The sequence below is a fragment of the Phycodurus eques genome, chromosome 17 (assembly GCF_024500275.1).
Source record: "Phycodurus eques isolate BA_2022a chromosome 17, UOR_Pequ_1.1, whole genome shotgun sequence".
In the NCBI taxonomy this organism is placed as follows: Eukaryota; Metazoa; Chordata; class Actinopteri; order Syngnathiformes; family Syngnathidae; genus Phycodurus; species Phycodurus eques.
Window position 1 is genome coordinate 21063723 of NC_084541.1, and position 12448 is coordinate 21076170.

At 45.7% G+C, this 12448-nt stretch overlaps 1 protein-coding gene across 11 annotated transcripts; it reads left to right on the forward strand.

Annotated features, from left to right (window-relative positions):
• The first annotated feature begins 550 nt into the window (after positions 1-550).
• On the forward strand, positions 551-12138 carry arfip2b (ADP-ribosylation factor interacting protein 2b). 11 transcript variants are annotated; one of them, XM_061702819.1, is made up of 10 exons: positions 551-737; positions 2540-2679; positions 4771-4827; positions 7428-7536; positions 8044-8100; positions 8295-8410; positions 8838-9059; positions 9950-10107; positions 10176-10350; positions 11068-12138. In XM_061702819.1, exons 2-10 carry the CDS (start codon positions 2581-2583, stop codon positions 11221-11223), a joined length of 1149 nt encoding a protein of 382 aa, XP_061558803.1. In that variant the 5' UTR covers positions 551-737; positions 2540-2580; the 3' UTR covers positions 11224-12138. The 11 variants fall into 11 exon arrangements, with proteins under 11 accessions (XP_061558803.1, XP_061558802.1, XP_061558804.1 ...); XM_061702818.1 differs by having other exon boundaries at positions 2575-2679; XM_061702820.1 differs by having other exon boundaries at positions 2575-2679; positions 4771-4803.
• Positions 12139-12448: the final 310 nt, after the last annotated feature.

Below are 12448 nucleotides of genomic sequence, written 5' to 3' on the forward strand. Positions count from 1 at the left end.
CTTCTTCTTCCATTGAACACCATCACATCAAAGAAAATACACAATTCCGTCATCTCGGTCTTCATTATGTTCTACGTAAACACAACAACAACAACCTTTGTCTCATTTCCGATTACAACCCCAAATCCAATGAAGTTGGCCCGTTGTGTTCAACATGAAAACAATACAATGATTTTCGAATTATGTTCAACCTATGCTCGACCTTTGCTGTGAAACAACCCAAATCCAAAGCTTCTCTCGCTATACCCAAAAGTAGCAAGGTAAGGTCCGTAAACAAATGGCGATATTTCGGTACGGCGTGTCGGAATTGAAACATATCCTCAGCAGCAGCGCGACACGGGCAAGGACAGTTGGAAAACTGGAAGTACCTCCCGGAAGCCATTTTCAACATCCACTAATGATCTTCATCGTCGTTGGCAGAGTGTTTGCGTCGTTCGCTTGACCGCCGAGTGCATCCTCTTGTCCAAAATAGAGGCTCTCTGATCCGCGTCACTTCCGCCGCATCTTCTTCTTCTTCTTCTTCTTCTTCTTCTTCTTCGCTGGCGAGGAGAGCATCCTGTTTACGTAGCCTCAAGTACAACAACGACGACGACGACGGCGGCGGCACTTGAGTTGTGTTATGTCATAAAAAATATCTTTCTTTCAACCGGGAGGGAGGCTCGTTTTGTTGTGCTTGTTTCGCCTGAGATGCTCCGTTTTCGCCGCTAGCAATTCGGACGACGGGACCACACACTCCGGTAATTCATTTCCCTTTTCTTGGATGATTTTTTTTGGTCATGATTTGGTTTTATATTTGATGAAAGAAGGTCTCTTTTGACACATTTTGAGTAAGCAGCTGTTTCTCGGGTGAAGCTACATACCCCTCCGGTGTGCGCGTGCCCTCGAATCAGGCCTTTTCCAGACTAAATGAAACAATTTTAAGAATCATTTTGTATTTAGCGTGTACGTAACGTTCCTAAACCATCTTTAATCGTGTAAATGACAACAATAAGCGATTCCTTCTGCACACCTGAGCGGCTGCACCTGCCATATGGCACCTGAACTCCGGCAGGCTTTTGCTTGTTTGTTGTTTTTAGTCTCAAGCTTGTTGTTTTTATTTTTTTTTAAACATTATTTCAACAGTTGCTTATTTTGTATGGTTGAAAGCTTCACTTTGAGTGAATTGCTGTCATCAAATGTTTTCATTTGAGCTCTCCGGGTAAGGTGCAATTCATTTCCCCCCAAATGGCAAAAAAAAAAACTAACCATGCGCTAAATCGCGATGAATGTGCGCCGGGTAATAATCCCGAGATGCCGAAAACAGGTGGCGAATGGTTATATTGCTAAACACAAAGCAAAAAAGTGCTTAAGCTTTTGTTTGTAAGACTTCAAAAAACTACAAATTGGCATCTTTGGGTGGAGAAATTACATCAAAACATCCGAGACATCTACATCAATCATTTCTTGTTATGATTGTCAAAATAACCATTCAATTTTAACCTTTCAACCTCCAGTCGGTTTGTCCAATGCGCAAATTTGTATTCGTTGTCACGAAGACTTTTTTTGTTTCACACATTTTGCAAATTTGTAGATTTTTTGGGGGGGTCGGAATCTATCTATTTGTTGTTTTCAGATACAGGGAACTTCATTTATTTCTGTGATCGCCTTGTCGAATAGAAAAGAAATTGCTTTGCCGCCATTTTGCGGCATGAGCAGAACGCGTGGCCACTTGTTAAAGTCGAAGTTGCGTCATTCCGTTTGCGCCAGGGGAGTGCAGTAAGCCAATAAACGCCTCTTTTGGAAATTATATTGCAGGAAATTGTTCCCTTGTCCAAAAATGTATTCATGGTGTCATCTCGTTTAAATAATAAAAAAAAAAAAAACTTTGCATTTTATGTCAACAGTCTATTTTTATCATTGTCAAGTGTAATCTCCAAAATTCCTACTTTTTAAGGAAATCTAAAAAAAAAAAAAAAAAATGTCTCCTTGCTTGAGTTCCCAAACACCGCGTTGTTCAAATAGTTTTTTCCCCCCTAATATCGCAACCGTATTAAAAAAGTTTGACACGTCGCCAGACGTCCACATCAAAGTCTCCCCAAACTCTTTTTCAGGATCTTGGAGTCACGAGTGCTGCAATGACTAAAATAATGAGCTGACTAAGTGCTGTAATAAGCAGAAATGAATTTGCACACAAACTAACCTTCGTGGCTGACCAGTTCGTTTTGCACGGAAGGATGACAACAATCAGGATTTCAAAATAGAAGAAACGGGTTGACTCAAATGTATGTAACTTAACTATTTTCACAAATTATTGCCCAAAAAACCCATCCAGACTTTCGATCTTGAGGCGCCGTGATGCCGCAAAGTAAGACAGAGGCGGAGTTTTACAACCCTTCTCAGTCGAGCATTAATAGATTCGTTCTGAAGCTATTTGGAACACTTTAAATTGGTTAATAATGCACGAAGATAGCAGACAACGCGGGGAGGGACCAATAGTATCAATTTGGGAGGAAACACAAATTGACCATATTTGGACGTCCGTTTTTTTTCTGTCCGACAGTGACAATTGGGCATCTTTTTCTCTGTGTGAGCCAGGGTGCCATGGCGGACGGCATCATGAGCAAAGCGGCCACCATGGAGATCCCAATCAACGGCAACGGCGACACGGGCACGCTAGCGGAGGACGACGGCCTCGAGCAGGTGGGCGACGCCAACTCGTCTGCATAAGCGTTCCTCATCGGGCCGATTGTTAACTTAGCGTCCGTCGTGAAGAGAGTGGTACCCACGTTCTTTACGTTCTTCGTCTACCGCGTCGTCCCACTAGGTTTTGTTTTCTCGGTGCAGAAACGCTCACTGGAAAGATGTTAAAGTTGAAGTTAAGACTCGCGCGTGACAACCACCGGTGAGATTGCTTCAGCTTCTGCTTCTGCTTGACGATTCACTGAGGACGTTTTTGTTTCCACAGAATGAATGAGCGGAGTTGCGCTGGCTCAGGTCACTTGAGATTGGAAAGGCGGTTAAGGGCGCGCGCGTGCAATACATTTGGCCGTCCAATGGCGATAAGGCTTGTTGATGGCATCACTGCGTCTGCCTCAGTGTGAAAATGGTTTCAAACGCGGCCGCGTACGTCGCTGCTCTCCCGGCTGCTCCGGAAGTAGCGGGGCAATGCGAGGCACTAAGCTAACGTGGCGCTGCGGCCGGCTTGCTAGCATATAATGCCCGTCGATGATCTGCGGATTTTGGCGATTCGCGGTCTGGCTCAGTCCCTGTCCCTGTCCCTTGTGAATCACGGGGGTCCGCTGTGTGTTTGTTTTTCGTTTGTTCATTTGATTGCAAAAGAAAAAGCAGACATGTTTATATGAAAACAAAATTTGAATGGAAAGAAGCAGAGAGAAGAATACATCTGATGCTCTCTGTCCCTTTTAACAGGAATATTTACATTTCACATTTGAATAAGCCATACAATATTATGTTTACACTTCACACACACACACACACACTTTATACAGTGATGTATAGCGTGACTGTGATGGGATTCAACTTCTAGCATGACATGAATTTTAAGCCGTACCGCCCAACCCGAATTGGCGCCGACCGCTTTACCGATTAACATAAAACATTTTGGTTGTCGCTGTTACATCCGGCAAAAACAGCCGTAATAGGAATAAATGTTTATATACTGACACATTTCAACAGAAACCGTCAACGTCTAATGAAGTTGGTTAGTTTCAGGTGGTTCAATTGCATTAAGATGGTTTAGGTGGAGTCACGATGGTGCAGAGCAGTTGAGCTGTTTTGGGTGAGGTGAAACTCGCGCCGGTGTTGTCAAGGTTTAATCCAGTTGCGACGGTTCAGGTGAGATAAGGTGGTTCAGGCGTTGCGATTGCCAAGGTGATTTAAGGCGGTTCGGGCTGGTCAACCGAGTCGAGATTATGAAGATGACTTAAGGTGGTCCGGCTGAGTCCACTCCTTCAGCAAACACGCAAGGTCCTGCACCAAACGCTGACAGTTGCGTATTAGGTAACCAAACTCTCTCTATGTGTGTGTGTGTGTGTGTGTGTGCGTGTGCGTGTGCGTGTGCGTGTGCGCGCGCGAGCACATGTATGTGAGCTGCAGTGTTTACTGGGAGATAGCGACCAGTCACCATAGCAACTGCATGTAGGCGGAGCGTGGCTTTGCAATACCGCAAAAACTCAAAATACGTCTTATTTCTTGTCAAAAGTCTCCAAACGAATCTGATAACACTTCAAATACGACTCATCTCTGAAAAAACAATTTTTTTAATCAGTTTTCATTTTTTTCAAGCTAATTTTTACTTGAAGTAGAAAAAATATTGCAAGTGGAGTAAGTTTTTCTTTTTGTTTGATTTTCTTTGATTTTTTTCTCTCCTCACTCCTGTGGCAATTTGTTTCCTACTTATTTCAAGGATAAATTAGCATGAAACAAGTGAAAATTGTTCAAAACAAGTTACTTTCTACGTGATGAGTGTTATTTGAATTAGTTTTGACGAGAAATAAGACATATTCTTGGTAAGATTTTGAGTTTTTGCAGCGCATCGTGGGACGGTGAGGCCGCGCGTGTGCATGGGCGTACGTGTGTCATTTCTAGCAAAGCATGTTTTCTGTCAATGTAAACAATCTGAATGCTGAAAGTCATCAGTGCGCGTCACACATCTTGTTGATTATCTTTGGCATCCTCCTGATTTCAATCATGTTTTTCTTTTTGTGTACTTTTTGGTTCTGTGTGTCGTTTCTTGGTGGTCCCGGTGCGTGTGTGTGCGTCTGTGCGCAGGCTACAAAGCTGCAGTGGCGTTTAGATGAGAAGGTAGGATGCGGCAGAGGCGCCAGGGTGAGCGGACATTTGTGTGCCTTTGTTCGTTTGTGTGTGTGTGTGCGTGCGCGTGTCGTTCTTAGCATCCCTTCATTGGGTCAGTGCACTGAAAGTCACAAGTGACTCCTTTTGCGGTGACCAAAGCACTAACCTACTAGGGCTGCACAATATATAATTGGAGCATCGTCGTCGCAATTTACGTTTGCGCAATAGTCACATCGCAGGGTGCTGCGCAATGTTGGTATCGTGCAGTCAATCAGCTGTAATATTAATAAGTGACCAGCAGAGGGGGCCGGGTTGGACACGCTAATGAGATTGATGAGTACCGATGTTGCGGTGAATTAATTGTAACCCATCAAACAACACACCCGGAGCCGCCCAGAGTGTTACGCACGTATTTTTTTTTTGTATGGTAACTGTTAATGAGGACACAGGAAACAATTACACGCCTGCATTGATTGTATTTCTCTTTAGAACGTGACGAACAAATTCATGTCGCGACCGATTACACTCGGGGGAGGAGGGAGAGCCGCGGCATCGTTGAAGGGATGAACTTCAGGTGTACACGGTAACATGTTTTGCGTAAACTTATGCACTCAAATATAGAAATACTATTGTATACATTTCAACATAGGTGTCAAATAACAGATTGCTTAAAAACAAAGGAATAGTGTGAGGAATGTGCTAATGACAGCAGTATACGTGGGCTGATTTTAACTGCATGTCTGGCTGAACTATTGTGCAAAAACTTCATATCTGAATACGTTTGTGCTCTCCTGAGCCTAGTTTTTTTATTTGGAGGGAAAAAGAGAAATGTTTGCAGGTTTTCACATGTACCCGCATTTTGAACTCGTAATATGTATCACAGGGTTACGGAAAACCGCAGTGTCACCGTCCCCCACCCCCACAATATCGTGCAGCCCTATAACCTACTGACTGACTTGCTACTAGTACTAGCGTGCTGCCTGGTCAGGCTGCCCTGACATGTAGAAATAGTTTTTGGTCTCACCTGGGTGACTTTGGTACGACTTCTGTCTCTGTCTTACTTTGCGGCATTTCTACTTGTCATCGTACTAATGCTCTAACATAGATCATGTGGCAAAGCGATGGAACATTTGCAGAAACTTTCCATTGGAATTAGTTAACTGGGACTATAGAGTAGTTACATAGAAAGTATATCCTGTCCGTCACAATTCATAAAAGCTGCTTGTTTTAGACGGGATTACGGTCAAATATGTTTTTATGCCCCAGCTGTAGTAGGTTCCCGATATCGTCATTGACTGTCAGCCATTTTCAAAACAGAGTTCCGCATATTGTCAGCCGTCGAAGAGGATTTTGACTCATCTTTTGAGACCCACAGAATATCGTTCTGTCACATATAAGCACCAAGCATACCAAAAGACGGACAAGACTCTTTCACCAGGAAAAAAAAAGTTTTTCTACCCTTTTCTGTTCTTTCGTAATCAGCAGTAGAATATGGGTTGGTTTAACCAGAAATACATATTTTTGCTTCTGTGACACCTCAAACTATTAAGACAACGAAACCAAGACTGAGGAAAGGCTTTTCATGGCAAAATGATCATAATACATTTTTGACAGATCTACAACCTAGAAACGTGCTGTGAGCGACGCTGACTCAGCGTGTGGCTCGAGTTGAACGTCAGCAGTTCATCATTTGCGCCATGAACACTCTGTTGATACCATACATATTCTTGCTCTGTTGGACTGTGAAGGATCTCAACTTATCCAACTTCCGATGTGTTGACATTCCTCTCCCTCGCAATCGACGTGACAAGCCGAGAGTCACGCCCTAATCTTGATCTTCTACTCCAAAGCTGTGCTGATCTTAACTCCAAAGCGACGCAACGCTGCCATCCACTAGCATCCGTGAGCCATAACAGCAGTTTACAAACCCGAATTTCACTGACGAGCTGCTTGAGACCCTCTTCCACGCTTCCCCGTGGAAAAGCAAACTTGGCGAATGTATTAAACACGAGTGTTCCAGTTGATGGAGGCAAACTTCTGCGGCAGTCAATGAGTTAAGAGCAATCTTCAACTGGGTCAAATTCTGCTTTATTCCCGTTCATTTCCATGGAAAGTTTCCGACTTTGAACATTTCTTTGCTATTAGGCTAATGGGAAATATTATTTTGTGACTTATATTATCAATGTAATGTAACAATAATTGTGTTATTTAAGACAATAATGACACGACAATAAAGTCATACAAGGGAGCTAAGCAAAAAAAAAACACTTTTGATGATATCGGTCAAATGAAAATCATGGTTTTAAAAGCTCCTATGTTTTGGTAAACCAGACCTTATCTCTGGAAGTTCCAGACCTCGAGCTGAACAAATCGCAGTAAGCAAGTTTCCGATGCCATCGTATGCGTTCTCCTCCTCCCTTTAGCTTTCCGCTACACTTTCCTTATCAAAAAGTCTCCAGAGGGTAAAGCGTGTTAGTTACAACTTGTATCGCCCGGAACCTTTATTTAACCTTCCTGCCGTCGTCCTCCATTGAAAAACCGGCTGTGTCGAGGTGTGCTAATCTGATCTCGTGCCCCCGCCCCCATCCCGCCATTCTGCGCGGACCCCGCCTCTCCCCTTGTGGCGTACGCAGGACCTGCACCAGGTGATGGTGTCGGGGCCGAACCTCAACGAGACCAACATCGTGTCGGGCGGTTACGGCGGCACGGCGGAGGGAATCATCCCCACCGGATCCATCAAAGGTAGCGACCGCGTCGGCCTCGCTCGGCGTACGGACGGGCCTGATGGTGAACAACGTGACCCGGCGTGCCGAATGGGATCAATATAGTTTTGAGGTTTCGTGTCGAGAAGAATTGACGTAGCGGTTCAACAAATTTGCTGCCTAAACGGGCCGGACGATTTTTGTGCTCAGGAAGTAAAACGGGCTAAGTTGAATGCGGTAGCCCTGGAAACAAAAGCCAAACAAGTTCCTTGTTTTTATAAAAAAAAAAAAAAAAAAAGCGTACACCATACCTTCAATTTAAATCATGACTTCAAGTGACCGAATTGAGTGCGGAACCATTGAAATCAAACAACATTCATTGTAAATCGGTCCACAGTGTCTCGTCCTACAACGTGGACGCCCAAGCGTTGGCAAGATGAATCATCCGTGAAAGAAACGCTCTCAAATGCTCGTCGGCGGGCGAACGTCTCGTTCAGAGGGAACGAGCGCCGGGCTAACGTTTGTGCATCTCCATTGTGTCTCTCAGGCCCGGCTGTGCGCTACAACCCCGACTTTAACAAACGGATCCCGGTCACAGGATTAGGTTCTGTACTTTTTTTGTCGTCTGTCTTCACTAAAATCCACATTTAGACAAACTAAAATTCTCCCGGGTTGCTTCCTCTCACTTCATCGTTCCAAAGGCTGGTGCGATCCTTCTTGGCGGGCTTCTCCTGTCCTGACAAAATGTTGTTTCCTCCGGCTCGTTCTTGACTTTTCTTCTCTCGGCGCCACCCGCAGGTCCCGGCGTGCGTCGCAGCGCCAGCAGCTCGTCTATGGCGGCGGAGGAGGCCACCCGAGGCGTGGCAGTGGAGAAGCTGGAGACTGTCAAGAAGTGGGGTCTCAACACTTACAAGGTTCAAAGCCACAGTGACTCGCTTTTGAGGCTTTTTTCACAGTGATCGTTGCCGGAACGGGCTGGGCTGCTCCATATTTCCAATCATGAAGTTAACGGGTAACGTTGCGTGCCGGACCCTTGGGGAGGAACAAACAAAGTCATGAAATTCCTTGTAAATACGAATATGAGCGTGGATACGGTTACAACTAGTGTCCTACCTAAAAGGGCTGCCCTATCTTTTGAGTCGTGAAGTGAAAAGACAAAGTTGAAAATGGGATAATTAAAAACAAACAACAAAGTTCCTTGGAAATACTTTTTGTCCGGAGCAAATCGATGGCGACAGCAGAGAGGCCCGACTGGTTCATCGCCTCAACGGGCTGCCCTGCACCTCAGACTCGTTTTGTATCGAAGACCTCATCTCAAAAGGTTTTGTTTTTCTTCCTCAGTGCACCAAGCAGATGATCTCGGAGCGTTTCGGGCGTGGCGCGCGGACCGTGGACCTGGACCTGGAGGCCCAGATCGAGCTGTTGAGGGACACCAAGCGCAAATACGAGAGCGTGCTGCGACTGGCCCGAGCGCTCACCAATCATTTCTACAACATGGTGCAGACGCAGCACGCGCTGGGCGACACCTTCGCAGACCTCAGTCAGAAGTCGCCGGAGCTTCGGGTGAGGACGCCGACCAAAAACATTTTCTTGTCGATGATATGTCCAGAGCATACACGACAAAGACCGCCAAATAGTTGGCCATACATTTTTTAACCTTTTAAGTAAATAGCTGTTGAGTTGAGTGCGGGGGTCCGGTCAGTGAAAGCCAAGTAACGAGATACCTTTTCGGATACGAATGTCTCGCAGCGCAGAGGTCAAGTAGTTTGCTGCGTAGAATCTGAGTCATAAAATAAGTCGGCAGAATCGAGTGAGGGCCATCAAAAATGGAGCAAAATCCTCGTAAGTGTGCTGAATGGGCTGCACTTCATCGGCACCAAAGCGCTTTGCAAAGCCTCACGTTCACCCACACACACACACACACACACACACACTCATACACCAATGGGCGACTGCTGCCAGGCCCACTGGGTGCAAACTAGGGTTCGGTGTCTTGCCCGAGGACACTTGGACAGTCGTCCCCCGGCGACTAAAACGTATGCGGCGCCAGACTCCGAATGAGTTTGCTGCCCAAGTGGTGCTGCCACGGAGTCGGAATCGTGAAGTAAACAAGCAGAGTTGAGCGTGGGACCGTTAACAATGAAGAAAGTTCCTCGTAAAAATGTCCCGACCGTATCCGATAAAGGTCAAACTCGATTTCGCCTGATGCTGTAAACAGGCCGATTTGAGTGCGAGACCTTCAAACATGAATATGTCCAGAGCAGATAAAGGACTGATGCCTAACTACTTTCCTGCCTAAACGGGCTGCATTTTCCCCCAATCGTGAAGTCAACCCGGAGACGCTGAATTTGAGGAGCATTAACAACTAAGTAATAAAGTTCCTCCTAAATCCAGTCTCCGTCTTTGTGTTGGCCGTTGGCGGCGGTTCCGTAACGTCACACCTGTCCCCGCAGGACGAGTTTGGCTACAACGCGGAGACCCAGAAGCTGCTGTGCAAGAACGGCGAGACTCTTCTGGGCGCCATTAACTTCTTTGTGTCCAGCATCAACACGCTGGTCAACAAGACCATGGAGGACACGCTCATGACCATCAAGATGTACGAAAACGCCAGGTAAAAACCACTGCGTCGTCACGCCGCTCGCATCTTTTGAGACGAAACGCTACAAAACGGCCGCTCAGGTTGGAATTCGACGCGTACCGGTCGGACCTGGAGGAGCTGAGCTTGGGGCCCCGGGACGCGGCGGCCGTGGCCCGCATCGACGCGGCGCAGCGGCAGTACCAAGTCCAGAAGGACAAGTACGAACGACTGCGCTCTGACGTCACCGTCAAACTCAAGTTCCTGGAGGAAAACAAGGTCAGTACGTCCTCAAGAGGGAAATGCAGAAAGAAAAACATCGTAGCCAAATAGTCTGCCGCCCAACTAGTTTTACTGCCTCAACGGGTTGCCCTATATTCTCAATCGGGAGTTGCGTGCGCGACCAAGAAAAACATCCAGCAAAGTAACAAAGCGCCTCATAAATATGGCCAAGGCATACAGGCTGATTGAAAAGGAACTCCCTGTTTTCTTCATATGTTGTCATATTTTTCTCAATTTTTTGATGTATGTTCCATGATTAAAGGAGCACGTCTATTCCACCAAACCGACGACTTTGGAAGAACTCGAAGGGCGATTACGAGAAGTTAGGTCTTCCATCCCACAACAGTTCCTCGCGGAATCAGTTCATGCGGTTCCCGGGCGGCTTGAGAAGCTGGCGCCCGTATCAAATTTCAAAGAAAACTTTCTTCCCACGTTCGTTTCTTGTAAGAATTATTGTTCAGAAATAAATGACGAGTACTTAAAAATAGGGAGTTGCTTTTCAATCACCCGGCATATCGTTACAATGCAGAGGCCCGACTAGTTTGCTGCCTGAACATTCTCGATCTTGAAGTAAACGGACAACACGGAGCGCAGAACCATCGCAAATGAACCAAGTGACACAATTCTTTGTCCGGACCGTATACAACACGGAGGCCCAACCGGTGTGCCGGCTAAACGGGTTGCTGCCATGGGCCCCCCGCTTGTCGTCCCCAGGTGAAGGTGATGCACAAGCAGCTGTTGCTCTTCCACAACGCCATCTCGGCCTACTTCGCCGGCAACCAGCAGCAGCTGGAGCAAACGCTCAAGCAGTTCAACATCAAGCTCAAGCCGCCCGGCGCCGACAAGCCGTCCTGGCTGGAGGAGCAGTGAGCGCCGCCGGCGCGGTAGAGGACGCCTAAACCCTTCCCCCGCCCGCCCCGCTCAAACCCGACGACGCAAGTAGGCCAGTTTCCCGGAACCTTCTAATATTGTGCGTTTTCGTGTTGACCTAGCGGACTGAATGCTATCAAAACACTACCCAATCAAAATGGAGGAAATGCCAAGGGGACATTTTGAATCAGTGTACATGGCAAATTTGTGTCGTTTGTTTGTTTTTAATTGTTGAAAATGCAACTTTTTTTATTATTATTATTATTTCTAGTCGGGCATGACTCAGCCAACATGCACATTTGTTGACCAAACCACTTTGTCTTGTAATATTATTACATTCATTTTATTTTTTTTTGGTGATGATTTGAAGGATTCACAGCGAACGTTAGCTATCCAACACAGTGTTTCCCAATCACCGGGTACATATTTGACATCAGAAATATCTCACGCCGCCAAACAAAAATGTCTACAGTGAACCCGTTCATCGCGGGGTTCGGGTTAACTGTCGAGCTAGTTGTCACTCCCTGTACACCCGTACACCAGTTGAAAACAAAAAAAAAAAAACAAAAAAAAACAAAAATATATATATATATATAAAGATCAACTTAAAATTATAAGCTCTCGTAGCAATCAATCGGCAGTCGAAGTCTTTGGAACGCTGCACTCCTCGCTCGTTGACTCCGTGCAAGAGTGAACGTGTCCCCCAAAATAATTTTATACACTGAAAGACACCAGAAAACGGCAAGATGTAGTTCATGAACGCGCCTACAAACAGCTCCGATTTATAAGAAAAAATAATGAGAGAGATATTTTATTTGTGTACGTTGAAAGCTGAAGTGATGTATGGATGATGAAGGATCACGCCGCCCGCCAAAACCTCACACCCCCGGAAATTAAAAAAAGTAAATTTTCAAATGTTCGAGTGGTGTGTGGTTTTTTTTTTTTTTTTTTGCATATTCAAGATAAAAAAAATCTGCATCTTAAAGTGCAAATAACATAGCAATACTGAATAGGGGGGTTTATAGTTCATGTTTATATGGGCAAACTTGTATTCAAGGGTCACAGATTTTTTTGATGGGTAAGGTCATTGATGAGGTTAAAAAAATGTCAAAGTAATATTGTTTGTTTTATTCATTCAAACTCCATCCATCCATTTTCTGAGCCGCTTCTCCTCCCGCGGGTCGCGGGCGTGCCGGAGCCTATCCCGGCTGTCATGGGGCAGGAG

Coding starts and splice junctions, on each gene's coding strand:
- arfip2b (XM_061702815.1), top strand. CDS start 4,594: ATGTTTTCTGTCAATGTAAACAATCTGAATGCTGAAAGTCATCAGTGC. Junction 4,828..7,427: donor GATGCGGCAGAGGCGCCAGG/GTGAGCGGACAT, acceptor TGGCGTACGCAG/GACCTGCACCAGGTGATGGT. Junction 10,351..11,067: donor AGTTCCTGGAGGAAAACAAG/GTCAGTACGTCC, acceptor TGTCGTCCCCAG/GTGAAGGTGATGCACAAGCA.